General features: G+C 41.0%; 1 protein-coding gene and 1 long non-coding RNA gene across 3 annotated transcripts in view; one reads left to right on the top strand and one right to left on the bottom strand.

Moving 5' to 3' along the window:
• EFCAB11 (EF-hand calcium binding domain 11) overlaps window positions 1-23,247 on the bottom strand; it is a 59,240-nt gene extending 35,993 nt beyond the window's left edge. For both annotated transcript variants that reach the window (XM_081866823.1, XM_081866824.1), the window contains exons 1-5: window positions 23,089-23,247; window positions 18,866-18,961; window positions 14,525-14,570; window positions 9,028-9,129; window positions 8,208-8,298 (exon numbers count right to left, since the gene is read on the bottom strand). In XM_081866823.1, the coding sequence (XP_081722949.1) occupies window positions 8,208-8,298; window positions 9,028-9,129; window positions 14,525-14,570; window positions 18,866-18,961; window positions 23,089-23,160 (407 nt within the window). In that variant the 5' untranslated portion in view covers window positions 23,161-23,247. The remainder of the gene's footprint in view (window positions 1-8,207; window positions 8,299-9,027; window positions 9,130-14,524; window positions 14,571-18,865; window positions 18,962-23,088) is intronic.
• Window positions 1-23,371, top strand: part of LOC309344993 — a 165,213-nt gene that overhangs the window by 46,302 nt on the left and 95,540 nt on the right. The window lies entirely within an intron of this gene.

The raw sequence follows: 23,371 nt of genomic DNA, 5'->3' as shown, positions 1-23,371 counted from the left end.
ACATTCAGTTTTCATAAATGCTTAAAGGGAGAAAAAGGACAATGATGTTGGAAAAATAAGATTTCTAACATCCATTCCTAATCACATTTAGGTTGAAGAGTCCCACTGATTTTGATGTAACATGCTTCCATAAAAGTGCAATTAATATTGCATCGTATCTGCACCTGTAGTACTCAAATCATTAGTTTCCCATTTGTAACTGTAAGCTTAGCTTTTGTCTTCATCTGGACAAGCCTGGGTCAAGGAACACACACAGATTCCTTACCATTAAGTGAGTTTAATTTAGAAGCTACTCACAATGACAACAAAAGGAAGTAGGAGGGAGCCACAGTGGGCTTCTTAAGAGACGGGTGTTTGGGTCACACAGAGAAGAACAGGAGCACACTTTGGGGATTTCTAAAAGCAAAAATATTTAAGGAACATACTAAACCAAATCTATATTTGAAATAAGCTAAACAGTTTTTTAAGATACTGACAAAATCTGAGCTATTTGAACATAAAATCTTTAGAGAATATATGAAAGTAAACAAAAGCTGAATAATGAGGCATGAAAGGGTTTTTTTTAATGGAGGGGTGAATATGGGGTGAATAAAGTAATAGGCAGGAGGAAATTAATTCCTGTTGCAGTCAACTGTGGCCTGAAATTCAAAAACAGTCTTCAAATAAAAATATAAAGCAATTTACATTTAGCATGTTGAAATAAAATACTTGTCTCAGGTACATTTCCCTCCAATGACCCTGTCAAATATTTTCTATCTATGGATCGGTTTTTAGTAATTTCTTAATGAATGGACAATCTACTTCAGGGAGGGATATAGAAGGCTGTAGGGGAAAATAAAGGAATTATTTTCTCTGCATATTTATCTAATGTAAGCTAGTGCCCTGTTTTCAGAACATGTCTACATGGTCTGTTTGGGCTAACAAAGATACATTTTGCATCTCATTCTATAGAACCAAAATGTGAAGAACTGTGAACTTTTTACTATTATTCCAGACCCAAATAAGAGTTATGACTTAGGAGAAAAGCATGCCAGCAGATGTGTCAGCCACTAGAGACTATTCTGTAAAGATGATGCTACATGTACATACAGCTGCATGCACCTTTAAATATGCAGCCTGCAACACAATGGCCTAAGAAAGGACAGCAACAAAGAAAAACTACTGCAGACATCTCTAGAACTGGAATGACATTGCACTGTATACTATGTTCCCATGGCAACTAGCCATGGGAAGATGAATGTTTCATATTCACTCTGCTCTGCAGTACATGTCTAAATCAAAATTTCATAAAGAGCACAAGATCTTGAGTGAAGATTATCTACACAAAACCAGGTTATTTTCATATTACTGAATAATTATAGGCCAGAAACAATGAGGTCATTTTGGAGCAGAGGAGACAAAAATATGCCAGGCATTAGTATGCCTCTAGTGTGTGATCCTATTCATCCAAGTGTAAACTAGCATAAAATGCAGAACACAATAGAATGTACTATCTGCTTCTGGTTAATGTCATCTCACATACCCTGATCCAAAGAACCATGGAAGCAAAAATAATAATCAGGTGTAGTGCAGAAGACTGAGCCACGTAGGGATTCTTATGAGGTAAAGTATAGGATCCATGAGTTATCTCAATGTATAAGAACGCTTGTTCAGCTAATATACAGATAGGTCTCTATACACGCATTAGAAGAAATCTGTTTGCAGAACCCTGTTTCCGCAATTCTTTTTGCTCAACTGATACCACCAAGACTTGCAGAATAGCATCTATTCCTTTCTACATTTTTGTCATCACATCACTCTCTATAGATGTGAACTGGCAAAACTAAGGATAAAAAAAAATATTCCTGATTAACAACTTTATGTTTGAATAACTTCTTTAATTAAAGACTGCTTGTGGGTGGTATTTTTTTGACAGCAATAGGCAAACTTTATTCTCTTGTTAGAAAAGTGGATGCATGCATATTCAATGGAGAAGGAAATGGGAAAACAACAGTCCAGGACTTGTTGTTGGCATCTGTCTGTCTCAAGAGACAATGGGATGCACCTCGGGGGGGGGGGTGAGAAGTCAAACTGCTGCCTTAGCAGCACCAAAGTGACTTCCCCGGTGTGCAAACCTGGGCAATGTGTATGGCAGTCCTGGGCTGCCCAGAAAATAGGACAGACCCCTCTCTTGGTCTTGCTGATGTGGTCCAAAGAAAGGCAGAGCAATATGTTTGTCACCAGCTCAGATGCATGAGTTGCCGGAAGGAGGCATACAAGACTCCATCCAACAGCCTTAAGGACTCCATTTCGGATTTGTGTAGGCTTTACTCATCAGCCTCTTCTTTTTCTGAAGATACCCGGTATGCTGCAAGGCAGCCAATATTTAGGACCAGAATTTTACCTCTCCTAGATCAGTGGGGGCAAACCTTTTAGAGAATGAGTGCCCAAACTGCAACCCAAAACCCACTTATTTATCACAAAGTGCCAACATGGCAATTTAACCTGGATACTAAGGTTTCAGTTTAGGGAAAAAACCTCATATGTTAGGGTTAATGTAGCCCTTTCCATTGATACATAATTTTATGGTAAAATTCAGTATTTTTTTTCCTGAAAAAAATGTTTAGGGATACTCTCATTCTGACTCAAGAAAATCACCATCGGGGGAAATAAATACCGTTCTAAATGGGGAAAATAAATACAGTGAATTTTCATCTCCCACCCCCCTGCATCCCCCCAGAAAAAAAGCACTGGTATTACTAAAAAAAAAAGTAGTTATGAGCTACCAAATCTTGGAAATACACATTTTCCAGAAGGTTCACTGGAGGGTTGTATTAACAGCCACTAAGAGCTGGGGGCGGGGGTGGGATTGTCCAGAGATGTTCAGCTTTTTTGGGGGGGGGGTTATCAAGATTTGTTGAGGTTTTTGGGGAGGGATTGCAGAAAACTGCTCACCAGCATCACAGACTTACACCAATTGTCTCCACCGCAATGGCAGCAAATCGAAAACAGCCGTTGTCACAGCCACCAATCACACGCACTATCACTACAGAGAATCTCCTGCCCGTGTCTTTCAGGAGCCTCAAGGAGGCGGAGAGCGGCGTCCACCTAGACCAAGGGCATCGCTCCTCCCTCCCAGCCCGGAAAAGGAAGTATGGTGAGCAAGTTGCACACATGTCCCTTCCTGTGCATGCTCTCTCTCTTTCACCCAAAGATCTGTTGTTTTCCCGCTCCCCTCCCTCCCTTCCATGCCAGCTGGTTGGCGGGCGCGCAACTCCCCCCCCCCCCGATGCTGCTGTGGGAGGCACGCACACTATGGAGCGTTGCCCACCTGCAGCAGCGTGTGAAACTTTCCTCCCTTTTTGGCCTGTGCTTCTTCTCATCCTTTCCATTATTATTTTTATGGGTTCACACTTATAAAACGAGCACTTCACAACAAAATATGCAAGCCTTTCTGTTAACTGGTCTCTGAATGACAACTTGTACAGGAGATGCCCATTTTGAATTATAGCATAAACACAATACATTTTGCTGAAATACAGTGATTTATTGCCATATCATTTTTTCTGACCTGCTACATCAATTTAAACCTGAGCTAACAAAAGAAAAGTGTTGAAGTCTATGCTACCAAACAAAAACTGCCACTTGTTCCATGCTAGTAAGACATCAAGTTAGTCTATACATTAGCAGTCAACAAATTGCTTTACCTTCCCTTTCTGTCCACCACCCCAGAAAGCTGAAGTAGCCAGCAAACACCAGGAACACTTAATATTGACAAGGTAGCCATGTACCTACACTAGTGATACCCTAGGCAAAGAGGCTCCAGGCAGGACAAGAGCAGCACTACCAGTAATTGTATAGCTCCAATACTATGCAGCGTAAAGATAAATATGTGTGTTATAGAACTGTGACACCAGATGGCGCTGTGGAGTCTCATTTTTCGCCACTGGGATTCCCCTATATGAAGTTTACAACTCATTTAACTGAACCGCTTCTTTGATGTGCCTAGATCCAGCCCTAGTATGCCTGCTGTTTGCTAGGCTTGGTTGACTGTTGGAATTCAGGAACAAGAGGGAGGGAAATTAATATCAGTTCAACGTAACACTTTTCCAGATTTAGCCCACATGAAGTGCCCGATGTGCATTTCAGACTTAAGATAACAGACAGCTTAAAAGGAAACTGATATGTATTCACTGCTATAATAATAATGTATCTTCTACAGTCTAGACACTAAATCAAATAATGAGCTTAACAGTAACCTCAAACTCACCTAAGACAAACGGTTACATGTGTATAACAGATTTTACCTATCTCAAGTCGGAATGATCACTGGGGAGGGAGAGCTACTTAACTCATATGTTATCTTCTATATAAGCATCCCTGAGCCAAAGTCATTTTTTATACCTTGTTTTATGTATTACTCTGTACTTAAAATAATGATGCACTGTACAGTTTTATTTTTGTTATTATTTCTAGTATGTTGACCATAATAAATTGAATATATTACACAGATTTCAACAGCATTGGTTAATATGAACATCTTGAAAAGCTACATTGAAAAACCATACTGTGCAAGATGGAAGACAATTCTGATTTCCATTAAACAATATCAAAAGCATGTATTAGTTTGTCCTTTTTTATTACTTGCCTAGAAAAGGCTATTTAGCACCACCAAATGGTTCAACTGATCTATTAATGCATGTTTATTTTGGTGTTCCACATGATAAAGATTTTGTGTACAAACTGGTAAAACTTTGATGGCATGTGTCGTATTCAGAATATTCTGTTTATAACAAATTAATTTATAATTTATACAAATTAGAAGACTTTTAATCAAGGGGAAGAAAAGAAGTCTAAATAATAATAATAATAATAATAATAATAATAATAATAATAATAATAATTTATTACGGTCAGAGACTAGCTTGTAAAACACATAATGGGACTGCACTCCCCAAAGCAAAGCAGACATTCAAAACACTGCTATTTCAAGTAACATATAAATTAATGTGTACAGTTAAAAAAAAATGTTATTTTCATTATATATATGCATGTGTGTGTGTAATTCGCATGAGCACATGCATAAACACTCTCACTGGCTCATACAACCACCTGTGTCTTGACCCCAGCAGGCAACTATTGGATTTGTTTGTATAAGTGTGTTGTATATTCTTAAGTGCTTGGCATGTAATATACTATCTCTTAATGGCCTGTGCTCTGCACTTTAGTAGGGAATATTTTCTAACTAATGATAGCCCTGAGAGTTTTTCCTGCATGTCAAAACTTTGCAACAACTGGAAATGCTTAGCAAGAATAGAAAGCAGCAACATTTAGCTGAGCACAGTTTATCTTCTCCCCTCTCAAGTCACTTGACTCACGAGATGCACATTGCTGGATTATTTTGTATGATTTTTATTTAATCTGTTCTAAATCTGCCATATAAAACCTTACTTTTAAAAAGGGGTGCCAGTCTGTCAGGGAACTCCCATCAGCTGAGAGGTGAGAGGTGGAAGGGCAGATGGATTACAGAGAGCCTCCAAAAATCGTGGGAAGCAGCACTTCCTCAGCAGAGGAAGGAAGCCCCGCCTCTAGTGGGGAAGAGCTGCAGGGCTCGGAGGATGCAAGAAAGAGGCAGGACACCGTGCCTGAGCAAAGCGGGAAGGAGGGTTCTCTCTGATTGTCTGAACCCAGGCTCAAGGTGCAGCTCTCTCCAGATTGCCGTAACCAATCAACAGTGCCAGATGCAGTTGGTTGGTAACTCCGGCAGCGCGGCAGCATCAGGAGGCTCCCATTAGCTAAAGTGGTGCTTCAGATTAAGAACAGTTTCAGGTTAAGAACAGACCTACGGAATGAATTAAGTACTTAACCTGAGGTACCACTGTATCTCTTTCCTGGGCAATCACTGCCAATTTACACCCTTTAAGCATATATGCAAAGTTTGCCTCAAATGTGAGCCACTTTCTAGTTGCTTATTGTCAGAGCCGCCCTTAGGTCCCAGCTCACAGAGGACCAACGTCCGGCTGTGGTTATGTACAAAAGTCTTTATTGAAGTTCAGTTTCCATTTCAAAGCCGTAGCGCGCAGCCCTACATCTTAAACCCTAGACCGGCGAAGCTCTGTCTGAGTCTCCTCCCCTTCCACACCAGTTTAAGACTCTAGCCTTGCTCCACCTCTTCCTTAGCTCCTTCCTCCTCTGGGCCCTCCTGCCCGCTGGGGTTTCACCTTTTCTGGACTCTTCTGACGCTGACCCCCCCGATTCTTGCCCCTCCTTCCAGCGGGCTTTAGGACCTGGTTCCCTATCCGGGCTACCTGCTGTGCCGCTCGCCTGTACATTTGAACTTGGCGCGCGCGCCCAGCCGGCAACCTTCCTCTTGACTGTTCCCTCGCTCTCCGATGGAGGCGTGGTCAATCCTAACTCATCTTCTCTCGCTGGTGGTGAATACGCTGGCCCCAATGCCTGGGACTCCTCCCCCCACTACGCTCTGGTGGGGAAGCTGGTCCTGATTTCCAACTGCTGCTCTGGGAGTCCCCGCTGGCCCCTTGCTTCTGGGGTGTCCCCCTTGGGGCCCCCCTTGCCCTGGCCACCGGCGCCCCCTTCTGTGAATCTTCTGATTCGCTGGAGAGGCTCATGGAATCTCTCGGGCTACTGTCCTCTTCTCCTACGCTGCCCTCGGATTGCTCCCCCTCGCTCTCCATCTCCTCCCCTCCCTGCGCTCCCGCTGCGTCCCTGACACTTATAATTAACTGCATTGCTGTTTTAATGCCCATTCACCCTGTTAGGAGAGATCTTTTTGGAGCTCTTTGTAATACGTTTTTGTTTGTCCTACCATGAGTAGTTTGATGCAAAATATATAAGATTACTTCATTTTATATAAATCTTCTGAATTATGGAATTACTTGGACCCCTTTTATCCAGAGCACAGAAGGGACAACACACATTTATCACAATCTCTAAGCGAAAAAAACTTACAATTTTTGCAAATGTAAAAGTAGCTCATATAGTATAAGGTAAAGGGTAGCAGCACCATATAGTATACTACTGTATGAGCCCTAAAAATTACTAATTTCCTTTTAAACCCTTGACTCAACGCCTGCAATTTTAAATACTATACAAACTCCTGAATATACATTCATTCTCATCAAACAGTGGTTGCGATTTTTAGAAAAGGTATTAACAAGTAATAATAACATAGCCGCTTCCCTGGTGGTCTAGTGGTTAGGATTCAGAGCTCTCAACAAGTAATAACAACACATGTCACAAGTACTGCCTGAGATGTGCATGCCAGTGCACCTCCAACTGATAGCAATGCAGTGTGAATAGAAGGCAAGGTGCTCTGAGGTGCATAATATCTATTATTTGTTTGTTTACATCATGCTATATTGCTTTTCTGCCAATGCACTCAAGGTGCATATACTGAATGCCAAGACTGTGGAATGCTCTTCCAGGAGAGATTCAGCAGGCTTTGTCATTTCTAATGTTCAGATGTCTTTGGAGACTTTTCTGTATCAACAGACCTATTCAGGGGTTTAAGCTTTTAAGATAAACCAGGCATTTTAATGATCAGACTGTATTGTTTTTAATGGCATTTTATCTCATTTGTAAATATTTTTGTTCACTATCCTAAGATTTTGTTTGAAGGGCAGTCGAAAAAATATTTTTTATAAATAAATGCCACTTGTCCCTTAGATGCAGCCAGGTAGAACAGCTGCTAATGGAGAGAGTTCTCCTGCTACCATATGATCCTGACTGACCATTAAGATGCACTGTGCTCAGAATACCTGTACTGTCTGAAGCAGAGAAGGGCTTTCTCAGTCATGGTGCCTTGTCTTTGGAACTCCCTATCCATTCTCAGCTAAGCAGCTGCTCAGCCTTGCTGACCTTTTAATTCTCTTTGGCATTTTATGCAATCTGATTCTGCTGATTTTACTATTTGTTGCCGAGATTGTTTTACTATTAACGGCATTTGCTTTACATGGTAATTTTTCTCCTTTGTTTTATTGTTTTCAAATATTACTAGCTGCCCTGAGCTCTTTGACAGAGGACGGGGCTATAGGAGCTGTGTGCAGGTCTCCCATTCTGTGTGACTGTGCTGTGCGGAGAGAAGAGGAAACATGGCTCTGCTTTCCACTAAGTAGATCCTTTGGCTTGTAGACACAAGGCCTGCAGTGGTTTGGACTGAACCATGTCTGCAGTTTAGAAACACAACCAAATGATTCTGTTCATCTTACCTGAATGCTTCAACTACAGTCCTCTCTGGCAGCTTTGGGGCCACAACACTGAAAGCTTTTCTGAAATCTTCTAAAGACAAATATCCTCTACCTTGATAAAGAGGGGGAGAAGGTATACGAGGAAAGACATTTAAATATTTAGAAGAGTAGTGAATCTATAAATCAGGATTAAGACAGATATAAAGCCTGGAACCAAGGGCTCCCTAAGAGTGTGAATCCCTCTTATTATTTTTTTAAAGGACATGACATCTCAAGTGCACATAAATTTAGAGGGGATTTAGTTCCAGACCTGGTTATTGTGTTTGAGTTTAATAACCAATACCAGGAAACACAAGAACCTGTATTTTCTTGAGCTCTTCATGTTCATAAATAGCTAGTGTGGTATTGCACTTTAAAGGGTCAGACGAAGATTGAGGATAACCTAACTCAAACCACCTCTTGGTTATGAAGCTCTTGGATGATGTTGGGCCTGCCAGTATCTGCCATACAGCCGTACCTGGATTTTCAAACAGCTTAGTTCTCAAACGTTTTGGCTCTCGAATGCCGCAAACCCAGAAGTGACTGTTCTGGTATGCAAACTATTTTTGAAAGCCAAACATCTGACGGGGCTTCCGTGGCTTCCAATTAGCTGCAGAGGCTTCCTGCAGCCAATCAGAAGCCGCACATTGGTTTCCGAACGTTTTAGAAGTTGAATGGACTTCCGGAACAGATTCTGCTCAACTTCCAAGGTATGACTGTACTTGCTTCACAGGCTTGTTGTGAGGATAACAGTGATGGAAAACAATAAGACTTGCGGAATTAATATGAAAGCAAAACTTACATTGCCTGTCAAAAGCAGTGAATAGCTGCCTTACTTCGCTTTGGTAAAAATGTGCAGCCTTCTTTGTACTCATAAGATTTAGAAATTCTTCAAGTGATACACCTAGAAAAATAAGAAATTTGGGATATGTCAAATGCTTATCATTATTCCTCCAAAAATTATTTGCAACACAAGCAGCATAGCACTTTTGGAGTGAATGCTTATTCAGAAGGAGGAGTCACTATTTACTCCCCAGTCAGTGTGCACAGGATTGCAGTCTTACCCTGCAATCCTATACATGTCTACTCAAAAGTAAGTACCGTGTGGCAAACTCTCCAGTAAGGGGGAGGACTGCAATCTTAATATGTTAAGTAAAAGAACATATATTACTGCAGTTCACTTCTCTTCTACTGCACAAATAATGAGGCTTAAACATATTTACACAGTATATTTTGTTGATTTCAATGGGACTTACAGGCATATATGTAGCTATAGGATTGCAGCCTAAAACAGGGTTATAATGCTACTGCTTATAAGAATCTAATCCCCTGGTGGGAAACCAGTTGGGTATAAGCAGAGAGAAACCAGTGGGCTATAACAGGTGGCTGTTACTATAGTTATGATTTTAAGCTGCTATACTGCACTATGTGTGGCATAAATAGAAAGGATCTTATTTTTTTTAGTACCTCCTGTAATACTCCATTACAACTGATTTTGTGTTCTGCTCTGTTGATGTGTAAAAACAGGCACTGAACTAAACAACTTGGAATTGATTTGAAGTTATTCTGCCAATGATACAATTTAAAATGCAAAGTCAGAATTCTGTTTTCTTTCGTAATTTCTTTAAGTCAACAGAAAAATCTGATTGTGTATTTTCTTTTCAACCCCTATGCCGTGTTTTTTTCCTCTAGACAGGGAGAACAGGTACAGCTGTGGTCTTGTCAAAATCAAGAACACAGTTAATGAGCACAGATAGATAGATAAGGCCAGTTCAAATGTCACAATAAATCATGGGTCACTGTGAGAGAGATAAGTTGCAGCGAGCCCTGGGCTCATGCACATCTCCCTCTGTGAGGAGATTCAACATTTTTTGCTTCCATTTTTTATTAAACACAATTTAGTGTTATGTCCAACCGCTCAACTGTGGTTTTATTTATTTTAAATTTACATACCACCTTTCCTATGAGGAACACAGGGCAGTTAAAACAAAATTAAAAAATTCCTTCCAGTAGCACCTTAAAGACCAACTAAGTTAGTTCTAGGTATGAGCTTTCGTGTGCATGCACACTTCTTCAGATACACATAGTTTGTTAAACGAAACTAGTTTTATAACTCATGATTTGAAGTCAACTTATTTCAAATAAACTGTATACAAAATGAATAGGTTTGTTGGGTACAGACATTATTTTTTAAAAGTGAAAGCTTCTGAACTCATCCTTGCAGCCATGCTGGAGGAAAAAAAGGGAGCATACAAGCCCAAACCTTATTGCTCCTCACTCCCGTCATGATTTATTCAGATAACATGGAGCACTTGTGTAAGGTAAAGGAACCCCTGGATGGTTAAGTCCAGTCAAAGGTGACTATGGGGTTGCAGTGCTCATATCGCTTTTCAGGCCGAGGGAGTGGGTGTTTGTCCACAGCCAGCATGACTAAACCGCTTCTGACGCAATCGAACACCGTGACGGAAACCAGAGTCCACGGAACACCGTTTACCTTCCCATTGAAGCGGTGCCTATTTATCTACTTGCACTGGTGTGCTTTCAAACTGCTAGGTTGGTAGGAGCTGGGACAGAGCAACAGGAGCTCACCCCATTTTGGGGCTTTCAAACTGCCGACCTTCTGATCGGGAAGCCCAAGAGGCTCAGTGGTTTAGACCACAGCACCACCCGCCACTCCAACATCTACAGCTCAAGGAAACAGAATCTCAATATTAAATAATGTAAGAACTACAGGATTCATTCCCACATCATATCATTTACACAGGTAGGAACACCACCCTTACCTGCTACCCTATGAACTGCTTGTCTGAATGCTGTTTTCACAATTCACTTATGGAAACATTATGGGTAATATTCAATTGTGGCATTCTTCTTGTACAATTCACTTGCACAAATGGACTTATCTTTTCCTATCCTCACCCTTGCAGACTTCCATGCACCCTCCAAAATCTGTTTCAGAGGGTTGGGGATGTTGTCTATTTCAAGGATTGTAAGACCACACTGTCTTCAACCATCAGGTTCTGTTTATGATGTGCAATTTTTTAATAGCAGGGAATGCCTAAACATACTGCATTTGCCTGCCTGAATATCCAATTTCATTAATGCACGCTGGCTTACATTATGAAGTGACCCATGCTTAACAGACACTCATCTCCCAATATGGATTCATTGGAGCATTAGATAAAGTTAAATTCTCCAGGCCACCAGCTTGCATTTTAGTCTTATGAATGTAATATAGGGCTTAAAATGCTATGCACATAGGCCTTCTGTGCTGGTTACACACTTAGCAGATGAGAAGTGTGAAATTCTATTCTATTTCCTTTCATTCTAGGTTTCTTATGTCGTATCTTCCCTTGTTCATCTGGCTATTTATAAATGTTTGTGCATACGAACACACAAACACTGTTAGGCTACTGTGTTCATCTCTTGTCTGCGAGTTTCCCATAGGTGTTTGGTTGGCTTGAGTGGTAAACAGAGAGCTGGACTAGATTGGTCCGTGGTCTGCTCCAGTTAGGGCTCTTCTTACATCGTCAGTTTAGCAGCTTAAAGGATTCACGTAATTCTGAAGTCACATCTACACAGGGGCTTTCATAACTGATTTGGGGATATAGGAAACACAGGACAATTCAAAATAATGTGTGTGTAATTTCACAATACATCTAGAAGGCTCACAGAAATCAGAACACAGGATTATCCATGCCTATTGAAGAGAAACTGCACTGGCACATCATAAGATAATCCTGAGCTAGGCTGTCACTATGATCAATGCAAGGCATTCTGTCTTGCAAGCAACAAGCCCCCTTGCAAAATCTTCCAACAAACACTTAGGTCTGGAGGTGAGATCACACATGACTTCTCGTCTCAAAAATGCCGAGTCGCAAAGGAACCTTAAGCAGCATATGGTTTTCATTCATTTTTCATGAAAGATTTTGTTCGGTTTAGTAAAAGTATCTTACACCAATGTGTGTTCATTTGAACTGAAGTTTCCATTCAAGTTCAGATTCAGTTTCTCATCTTTCATCAAAGATGTTGTTAGGAATAAGATGACTGACTTCCAAGCAGAAACGGAAGGTGTGAAATGGAAGCTGGAGTGAGGAATGCCACTCAGGTACATCACGTCAGTGAAGGAAGAATGTCAGATTAAAGTAGCTAGGTTCTACCCCCAGGTCCCTTACAAATATAAACATATATTTCTGTAAGCTGAAGGACTGCTTTTGTTTTATTTAAAAAAACCAACCTTGCTCTAAGGCAACCAGAGGGAAAATTAATTAAATCTTCTTTATATATATTTTTTAATAATATTTATTACTTTTAAAGCTTACAAAAAGAAAAGAAAGAAGAGCAACTTTCTCCTTCTCCTTTTCAGCAATTTGTCCTTTTGAAATAGATTCCTGTGCCAAATCCTGAATAATTTTTGTATTGGTGCTCACTTTTGGTTCCAAAATGTCAATTTTAGTAGTCATAGCATCCATCTTTTTATGAAGCTGTTCCAACAAGTGGCTTATCTTAGAAAATGCAGTCCATAAGGCTTCTCCTGTCAACATTCTTGAATATCCAAGGTCAATCTCTAGTTCTCACAGTTCTTATCAAGCAGCTGGAGATTTCCCAGCTCCACTCTTGTAACAGTTTCAAAAGCTCCCTCTAGAGGGGAACAGTCTCCACTTGTATCAATCTTTTCCAACACAGATCGAAAAGTAAAGATAGTTTCAATTTTCAGATACTTTTCCTCCCTTTTAAACGCAGAAGCGGACAATGGAAACAATATATTTCTCTTATTTAACTGACTGTCAACATCCGTTCTCTTCGCTGTCAATGAACTCTCCCGAAATGTCAATCACTGGGAGCCCGTTCCCAGGTTCAGAGCAGTGGTAATTTAATTTTAATCACTCTTTCCTGCAGGATACACGGTCCAAAATTTCCCCCCTCTTCTCCTGCTTCCAAGGGGGGTCTAATAATTTCAATCGATGGAAGTTTAATCCTTTACATGAGGCTTTCCAAGACCTTAACTTGTAAGCTCTTTGCTTCAGTCAATTTACAAAAGGGGAAGGCAGACTTCCTGTTTTGAACCTTCCCCCTTCGATGCCAAATTAAGATATTTAAAGATCCAATTTTCCGTTTTACTCACGGGTTGTTGTTTAAAATCCAATTGTCCACAAGAAAAAGTCAGCGCTCTCCGGCAGCAGCAATGCGGCTTCACTCCGTGAAAGAAGCGGTTGATTCAAAGCACCGCGTCGCTCACCCCACGTCGCTCTGGATCCCCAAAACAGGGTTTCCCCGCGAGTAGGGGAGGCGCAAAAGGTGCCAGCCGAATCCCAGGTTCACAAGCTTCTTCCGCCTGTGATTTCAAAGGGTCTCCACCTTCGCCGTGGTGGTTCAGACCCAACTTTCCACGGAGCAAGTTCCTCCCGATCAGAGGAGCTCCGCCATTGCCGGGGGCGCCAACCCAGAAGTCTAAATCTTCTTTATAACCCCTCTTGTAAAAGGCACTTTTAAACACTACTTCTGCTGTGATAAGTACAAAGTGTAATATTCATTCTTTTATCATTTTTGCCTTTTCTTTGTCTGAGTAAGCGAACCCTTTCTGGAGCATGTGAAAGTGCCTTATACCTAGTCAGGTCATTGGTCCATCTAGCTCAGGATTAAATTGATCGGCAGCAAACCTTCAGGGTTTCAGACAGGGGTCTTTACCAGTCCTACCTGAAGACTGAACCTGGGACATTTTGCCCTGTCCCTTTCCTCTCTATTTCCTCTCTATTTTCCTTGATATCAGCCTAGATCCCACCTTCCCTTCCCTCTTTCTAGATAGTGAATTTTTATATTCTGTTTTAACCAGACTTAGCTGTCTTTCTGTCACTATTGTTTCAAGAATTTATTGTTGTTTTATCTTTATTATGTTAGCAGCTCTGAGAGGTTTTGCTTAAATAGGATAGAAATTTCTTAAATAAATAATTCGTGCTATGAAATATAAGTGTGACTATGATCCAGTTTCCCATTCCCTTGTGACTTGAAACTGGAGCTCCTTACTTTCACCTCTACACCACAATAAGGGGTGGGGGGTGGGGAGTGCTGTAGAGAAGATCACTTATCCAGTTCCATTGAGCTGGGCAGCATTCAATCTGTAGTATTTAGCTCAATATTGTACACCAAAAGTGAACCTGAATGCATAATTTTCAATATATTATTTCTCACAAGTTTAGTAATTAAAGCTATCCCATACTTATTTTCTAACTCTGTCATGTTTGAGCTCTTATCGCTAGTTAAAAAGAGAGTGAAGATCAAAATATGATGCTTGTACATACCAGATTGATTTTGCTTCACAGATGCCATGACTGAATCCACTTCCACCTAGAATAGACAAAAATGACACCATCAAGAAATGACTTGGTACATTTCTTTCAATTCATTGTTTCATTTGCTACCTCTACATAAGCCAGTTCTGCAAAACCGTTATCACAGTCTTACCCACAATTACCTTCAGTTCAGCTGTTTACTTCAGATGTCAGAAAATGAAAGGCATGATCCATTTCTCTGAACTCCCATTAAGTTGAGATTGTAAACCAAACGGGCAGTGCACATGTTGGAGAGGAGCATGGGGTTTTTAATGCTTTAATTGTGAAATCAAAAAAGTGTTCCAACATGGGGTTACAAGTTACAAGCTGGCAGGTAACTACGAGACGTGGATAAGCTTAGCTAATATATTGATTCAACAGTTGGCATTCCCCTCTGCTCTCCTTTTCAAGAGCAGGGTGGGCATGACTATTTGTGCAGGTTGTGTCCCAAGTCTCTGGAATGCACAAGCAAATGGGCACTCCACCACAGAGGCTAGACCAGGCATAGGCAAACTCGGCCCTTCAGATGTTTTTGGGACTACAACTCCCATCATCCCTGACCACTGGTCCTGTTAGCAAGAGATGATGGGAGTTGTAGTCCCAAAACATCTGGAGGGCCGAGTTTGCCTATGCCTGGGCTAGACACTCATGGTTTGCTTACACTACCACTTCCAAATCCTTGGAGAATGAATTAGTGAAGACAGCTTGCCATTGGACTTATTCTTAGAGGTCTCCATTGAAGGAGAGGGCTCTTCGCTGACAAGGGAGGGCACTGGAGTTATCTTGGTAGCTCGTAACATAGCACTTGAGGTGTCCACTATCACAAAGATGGGCCATTCCTAACAGACTAGTAGACCTGTCCCTAGAACCCAGACTTCTTGCTCAACTGGGACCCTAGAACCCAGACTTCTTGCTCAACTGGGAGCTTCCTCTGGATGTAACTCCTTTTGGTGTCCCAAATTCTCATTCCCCATCTCACTAGGGCCTTCCTCTGAGTCAGCCGCTTCCAACTCTCCAAGCTCCTTTCATTCCGCCTCATCTGACCACGCTGTCCACGACGTCTCCATGAGATTCATGACAGCATATTAATGACGAGTCCCAACAGCCAATCCTTTCAGCTGTGAGGGGATTGCCCAATTACAGCTTAAAGAACCATGGGAGAAGGTGAGTGGAATTGGCTTTAGAGGAAGCATACTCTTAGGCCCACATTATCTGAGTCTAATGCTCTCCTTCCCTCATTGGTCCATGCTAAATACAATGCCACTCCAAATGTGTATGCCAACTGCATTGATTGCTCACAACAGATGCACAACTCAATAAAACAACAGAATTTATTTTGTGGGTGTGTGCATTTTAGCTTGCAGGAAGGTCAAGCTATGACCACGCCAGAACAAATAAAAATATTTTTTAGAATTAGGACCTGCAGAGCTGGGGAGGGGTGGGGAGGAGAAAACAAATGGGAAATTTTGCTGTGCAAGTGGATTTCAATTGTGCAAGTAGGCAGACATCATTGGATGCCACTCGTTATGTTTTGATTGATAAACCTATAGTTTAACCAGGTTAAGAATGAAGAGAACGATAGATGTAAATGAAAAGGGAAGCTAGGGTTGCATAGCATATCAATTATCAAATTCCACATCATTCATTGTCAACGTGCATTGCAATTAGGTCATTCCAAAAATATGGATGCTCTGAGAGAAATTGATCTACAGATGTGTTTTCATTTACAAAAGAAATAACTTCTATATAATTTTGAACTGAACAAGTCTATAACATTATACTTTTGAAAGGGAAACAAATACCAAAAATGTATCTAAAAATTTAAGATCAGTTTCTCCTACCATTATTTGCTTTCCATACAAATCAGGCTATTTATTACAGGCTTTAATGATGGCAACATGTCTAGCATCTTTTTCCATAGAAAGAAAAGCAATACGACTATGTGAAAATGAAATATAATTTCATTAATGGTCTTATTTTGAACCAGTAGCTGGACTGTAATCTAGAAGCCATTTACTCTATTAGAATTAGCAGAACAAATTTGGAGCAAATGGACTGTAGACTACAGACATAAAGTACAATCCTAAACATATTTACTCAGAAGCAAATCCAACTGTGCTCAGTAAAGCTTTCTCACAGATTAGAGAACAGGTAAGTGCAGCCTCAGAATTTCTAATAAAGTCACTGAAAAATATCAAAGATCAGCTACTTTCCAAATCACTATGGAAAGCATTAACAACGACATCTCATGGTCACAAAAGGTATTACTTTGATTCACATCTTTATACATGGTAATATGAAACAAAAATCTGTTAAAACTTCATTAGGCAAATCTTTTCAAGGCTGGAAATCAATAAGCAATGTCATCCTAAGCATGTCTACTCAGAAGTAAACCCCAATGAGTTCAACAGCACTTATTTCTCAGTTAAGGCTGAAACCCTATGTATTCCTTTTCAACTTAATGAGACTTACTTCTGAGCAGACTTGTACAGCATTGTGCTGTTAATTGTCCTCGGGACTGAAGAAACAGGCTGAATTTCCCTGGTTTAGTGGCAAGCCATATTTTAGCATTACACCCTAACTGGACAAACCACGGCTTACAGAGTCTAAGATCATGAACAGCAGCTGAACTAGGCTTGCAATCCTTGTTTGCTGCTAATCCAGATGTTGGAGGGGAAATCAGAGTAGAACAAGGGGAGATGGAGGGAAGGTGTAAGCATAAGGCTTGTTCACTTAGCACCAAGCTGTGGTTTGTCATTATGTCTCAACTGACACAGTAGTTAGGAAGATCTAACTTTTAAAAACAAGTGTGCCTTGACTTAGCTCCTGTTGTCACTTGCGCAACATACTGGTTGTGAATGCAATGTTCATCTGAAATTCTTATTTTCATTTACTTATTTAACCTTTCAATAGCAGTTTCTAATTTTAATTCCCAATCTACTTGTGCATATGTTTTTGAGATATGGTAGGATTCTATTTAGCTATTTTGCATAATTGACTGGGATGTGGGGCAACATTTGTTTGTTTAAGCAACTTTGAAGTTTAGAAGGTCAAGCCAGCTACACATTCTATTGAGAAATATCTGCTTTGATGTAGAAACAGTAGATAAAGATATATGAGTGAATTACACCATGCAACACTGATTTCTGAAGAACAAAGAAAAGCAGCTTCTATTGGCAAAATAGCTGAGGCAGACCTGCCCCATCTCAGAATCTGGAATAACCAAGGTTAGCTTTTATTTTAGTTCAAATAGAGAAACAGCCAAGTTAGCATCCCTACACTGGGTGGCTCAGTTTCGGTTATAAGGAATCCACACAACTATGTGTTTTATAAAAAAAAAAAATCGAGGAAGTTTAATTTTAAACTGAAGGTTTGGACCAGACAGTATAGCAGACTGGAATTGTGAACAGGAGCACCCCACGCTGCAGCATTTTGTTGCTGATCTGCTCTGTCCATCATAGGTAAAGGTAAAGGGACCCCTCACCATTAGGTCCAGTCGTGACCGACTCTGGGGTTACGTGATCATCTCACTTTATTGGCCAAGGGAGCTGGCGTACAGCTTCCGGGTCATGTGGCCAGCATGACTAAGCCGCTTCTGGCGAACCAGAGCAGTGTACGGAAATGCTGTTTACCTTCCCGCCGGAGTGGTACCTATTTATCTACTTGCACTTTGACGTGCTTTCGAACTGCTAGGTTGGCAGGAGCAGGGACCGAGCAATGGGAGCTCACCCCGTTGCGGGGATTCAAACCGCCAACCTTCTGATCGGCAAGTCCTAGGCTCTGTGGTTTAACCCACAGCGCCACCCGCGCTGTGATGGACATTACACTTGCAAAATCTCAGGGATACTTTATTGAGCTAGAAACAAGTGATATCTATGATGATTCTGTAGGATGCACCCACTGACTTCTATTGGGCTGGGGTGCTGTGCTTTAAGGGACTCTCCTTTAATAATAATATCATAATAATTTTATTATTTGTACCCCACCCATCTGACTAGGTTGCCCCAGCCACACTGGGTGGCTTCCAACATACAAAAACATAATAAAACATTACACCTTAAAATAAGAGACATTTGTGTCAATTACAGGTACTTAAATACAAGAACTCACAATGGAGGCAAGGCCAACATTCACTGCCATTTCCTGCAATTTGAGAGAGAAAAAACACCCCAGTACTTTGAAGACTTTTCGTAATTCAAGAAACGTAAACTACAGAATATTTATCTGATTATTTTATGTTATATATATTATTTTAGGGTGCTTAATGAATATGCCAATCCTCAAGACAGGGTGGAAGAAAATAAACTTTACCTTTGAGGGCTTATAGCCAAACAGCATCACTACAGCCACCTTGTAGTCCTCTCTGTTTAAATATCCTTTGTGGTCTTCATCACATGCCTCAAATGCCTAAAGACAACAAGGTAATTAATGATTTTAAAACAAGAATTTCTTGAAGTATGTTTGGCAAAAAGAAAATGAGTAATCAAGTTTGATCACATACATTTCTGTCTAATCTTGGATTAGAATTCACTGCCCAGCTCTAGTTTGGTGTGTTTTAAAAGCCTGTGATCCTTAAAGTTTGATTTAGAATCATTCATTTTAATGACTCATGTCAGCAAAAATTGGATATTTTATTTTAAATGTGGATTTGAAAGCTTTTATTATTTCTAGATGTGATGTTTTTATTAAAGTGATATATATCTCTTCAATTAATTTTTTTTTAAAAAAAAAAGCCCAAGCTTCTTACGCCACCACAATAAAACAGTAAAAGGGGATCAAGGTACAACACTGTTCTAGGGACCCAGAGATTATTATATTTTGCCCTTAAAATCACTGATATTATTTAGATAATTTATATACTTGGTAGCTCAGTTGATTATAGTGTAGTGCTGATAACACCAAGGTTGCAGGTTTGATCTCCATGTGGGACAGCTGCATATACCCTGCAATGAAGGAAGTTAGACTAGATGATCCTCAGAGTCTCTTCCAATTCAATGATTCTAAGATAAACTGCTTCACTTTTTAGAGAGGAAAAAAACTCTCTAAGTGGTTAACGAGTTGAAATAAAATTAAATAAAAATCAGAAAATAACAAAACACGTTATAAAAATTCATCAGATAAAAACAACAAAATAAGCAGCTGAACAGGTTAACTGTCCTAAACATCAAAAAAGGCCCAAGTCAACAAATAGGTTTTGTTGCCCCCCCCCCCGCCAGCTGTTGCTCAGCAGCGGCACCTTCTTACTATTTTTGCCAAACACCTTACAGGCTCCCGATAGTTAAATATAATGAATTTAGGATCTAGAAAAGATTGCCAAAGGGTGCTGGTGGGGAACCTACAACAAAGATCCAGTTCTACAGCATCTCAGCCCCCCCCCCCCCCCCGGTCACAACAACTGCTGACTTTACTTTTTAACAACCACTAAAATGTCCATCAAAGAGTAACGAAAATGCTGTCAAAAGCAATCTTGAGTTAGATAACAGCAAGACTGCAGAGATACCAGCAGTTGAGAAATATTCTAATGTACTCTGAATGCTTGTGAAAGATAAAATGCTGAGAGAGACTAAGAATGAATCAACTAACCAGATTTCTCATTAAACACTTGGACCAGTGAATAGAAATCTCTGCTTGTTGACTTTATTATTTGTTACAGCCTCATGCAGGAACATGCTTATGAAGTAACCCAAACAGAAATGAAAAATGGCAGATTGCCTACTGATTATCAATAGAAGCACTTGGTGGAGAAAACTGTTAATGAAATGCATGAGCAAATTATCAGGTCCTGAAAACACACCAGGACTACTTTAGACTTTTTGGATAAACACACAAAGGAGCAACTAATAGCTTTCGAAATTTTAACACCTAGATATAATCTTTTAATACAGCAGAGATAAGAAACTCTCAAACAGCAGGTGAGCAAGAAGCAATTCTCACATCCTGGACACCCACACAGCAGAAAGACAACTAGTTCTAAATGTTCACAGAAATTCTAGCACTGGTATGAGGTGAATGTGCAAAACAAAAAATAAACTTTCTAACTGTAGTAATAGTTAAACAAAGGATAAACTGCTCAGAAAAACTGCCATATTTCTTGGCACAGCATTTTTTTAAGGTGGTGGGACAAATATCTCTTCCCAGAGTATTATAATGTGTGTTCAATTCTGTAATCCTAAGAATACTTATTAGGAGTAAAGCCCAACTGAACACAGTAAGTGTTATCTCTGAGTAAACGTGCATAGGATTACTCCACAGGTCAAAAAAAAATCATAATAGGAATGCAATTCTTAATCCCAATGTTGATGGTGGCAGCCATAGATCTCTCTTTATTATAGGTAGCAGCTGTGTCCAGGTGAGCAGTAAGGTATTGCCAGTAGTTCTGCTGGTGCTAACAAACAAAAAGCCCCCAAATTGTTGTTCTGCTGGTGGGGCACCAGTGGCTTTGAATATACAGGATCCAATGCTCTACTAATCCTCCAAGGGGCTCTGCTTATTCTTTTTTGTTTTGTGAAATTCCCTACGGGAGTTTGCCATTAAAAGGCCATCACCATACTGATTATAGAATCACAGAGTTGGAAGGGACCCTGAGGATCATCTTGTCCAATCCTCTGCAACGTAGGAATATGCAGCTGTCCCTAACAGGGACCAAATCTACAGCCTTGGCATTATCAGCAGTACACTCTAATCAACTTTCTCACTCACACAGCCTGGCTTGTTAGCATAAGCTAAATCCAGGGTTTTCCAGCACAGTTTAATCAAACCTTGATTCGTTCTAACTTTTAATAATTCTAAGAATTATGGGCAACTTGCACCCAAGACTTATAACAATAGTGTACAAACTTCAATAATTCTTCATCAGGCTACAGATGGTAAACAAAGTGTGAGGGGATGGGGTGGGGTGGAACTGGCTGATGGTGATCTCATGATTTTGCATCTGGTAAGAGTACAAAGATGGAGTATTGGTGGGGGAGTAGATATTCAAATAAGTGCTACAGCGGACAACAGGTAAGGAAGAATATGGCTGATTCCAAGTCTCTGGAAGTACAAAATATAAAACACAGCTGTTATCCAGGTCTGTCTCTATCCTTAGGTGAAGCACACATTAAACAGGTGAATAAATCAATTGAAGGGAAGGTCTGTAATTGTAGGACAACCACTTGTACTCCCTTTGAATAGAATAGGGCTTCTCCTTCAAGATATTTAGGTCTGCAAACATGTGCATGTTTACCTTAAGTATTTACAATTAATTCTGATATATCAGGGCAATTGTTCGTGTGATGTGAACTGTGGAATTAATACTTTTGGAAATGCAGTTACCTTTCACCAACACACTGCAGATAATTTGGCTAGTGTCTAATTATTTGGCTAGCTATGGAGGGACTAGCCAGGTGAAGCCTCCAGAGGGACACAACTGAGGTTCCCAGTGTATGGGGTTTCTGTGTGTGCCAAACTGAGTCTTTGACCTGGGTGGAATGAAGCCTTGTTTCGTCTTTGGTCTAGCCCAGAGTGCAGCCTACAAGCACCCAAGCCTCTTGATAGTTTCCAAGTCATGAGAAGTAACAATTCCTCATTAGATTCATCTGGAGTAACGTGTCCAGGTCTGGGACTTCTCACTTTAAGAAGGATGTGGACCAACTAGAAGGCGACAGAAGTATAGGAAATGAAGTCCTTATGAGGAAACGTTGAACAAGCATACCCTGAAGAAGGAAAGAGACTGAGGTGGGATTATAAAAAGGTAAAGGTAAAGGACCCCTGACAGTTAAGTCCAGTCGCGAACGACTCTGGGGTTGCAGCGCTCATCTCGCTTTACTGGCCGAGGGAGCTGATGTTTGGAAACGCTGTTTACCTTCCCACCGGAGCAGTACCTATTTATCTGCTTGCACTTTGACATGCTCAGCAAGCCCTAGGCTCAGTGGTTTAGACCACAGCGCCACCCGCGTCCGTTTGAGGTGGGATTATAGCACTCCTCAAAATATCTTCTAATGAAGGGCTGACGCTTTAGAAAAGGGCAAAGCCTTTATCTTTTCTGCCTTAGATGGGAGGGCTATACCTAATGTGTTTACAATGGAAGAGGGTGCATTTTGATTGAACATTAGAGGAACTTAAATGCAGCCCTGTTTAGGGACGTTTTTAAGGTTTGATGTTTGATTGTGTTTTTAATATTCTGTTGGGGGCTGCCCAGAGGGCCTGGGGAAACCCAGCCAGAGGGGCGGGGTATAAATAAACGGTTTTGTTGTCGTCGTTGTAAATATTGGGGGGTTTTGTGTTGGGGGGGGGTCGCTACTGACCTTCAAGCAAAGACTAAACATCCAAATACCGAGGATTTCCAGCATCTATGATGAAATGTTTAGGAGTACGTATTGGGGAGACCCATGTCCAACTCACCACTAAGCTGCCTGGGATGGTCTCGGGCCAGTCACTCCCTGGCCTACCTCACAGGGCTGTTGTGAGGACGAAAGAGAGCGGAGGAAAAGTGTGACACAAATGCAGCTAAGGAACACCCAACACAAACACACACCCCACACCTCGTTACCTACTTTAACCCACCGCTTCCTGCTACTCTCCTCGCCACTTAGTCCGCTCTCTGCCTCTTCACGCCAAGCGCACATCGCAGACGCTGCCTCAAACCGGCGCCAAGCTTCCCATGGCAACCCAACCGCTCTCCTTAGCAACCCCAACGCCGCCCCTCATTGGCTGGAAGCGCGAGGCGGGAAAGCCGCTATTGTCCCCACCCACTCTCTCCCCCATCTGGGCCGAAGGAATCGTCTGATTGGGTGAGGCGACTGTCATATGGTTTCGAGGCGGGCGGTTACTCTCCCG

Source organism: Podarcis erhardii (assembly GCF_964252035.2).
Source record: "Podarcis erhardii genome assembly, chromosome: 1".
NCBI classification, from domain to species: Eukaryota; Metazoa; Chordata; class Lepidosauria; order Squamata; family Lacertidae; genus Podarcis; species Podarcis erhardii.
Note: the sequence above shows the minus strand (reverse complement) of the source record. Positions and strands in the feature narration are given on the sequence as shown.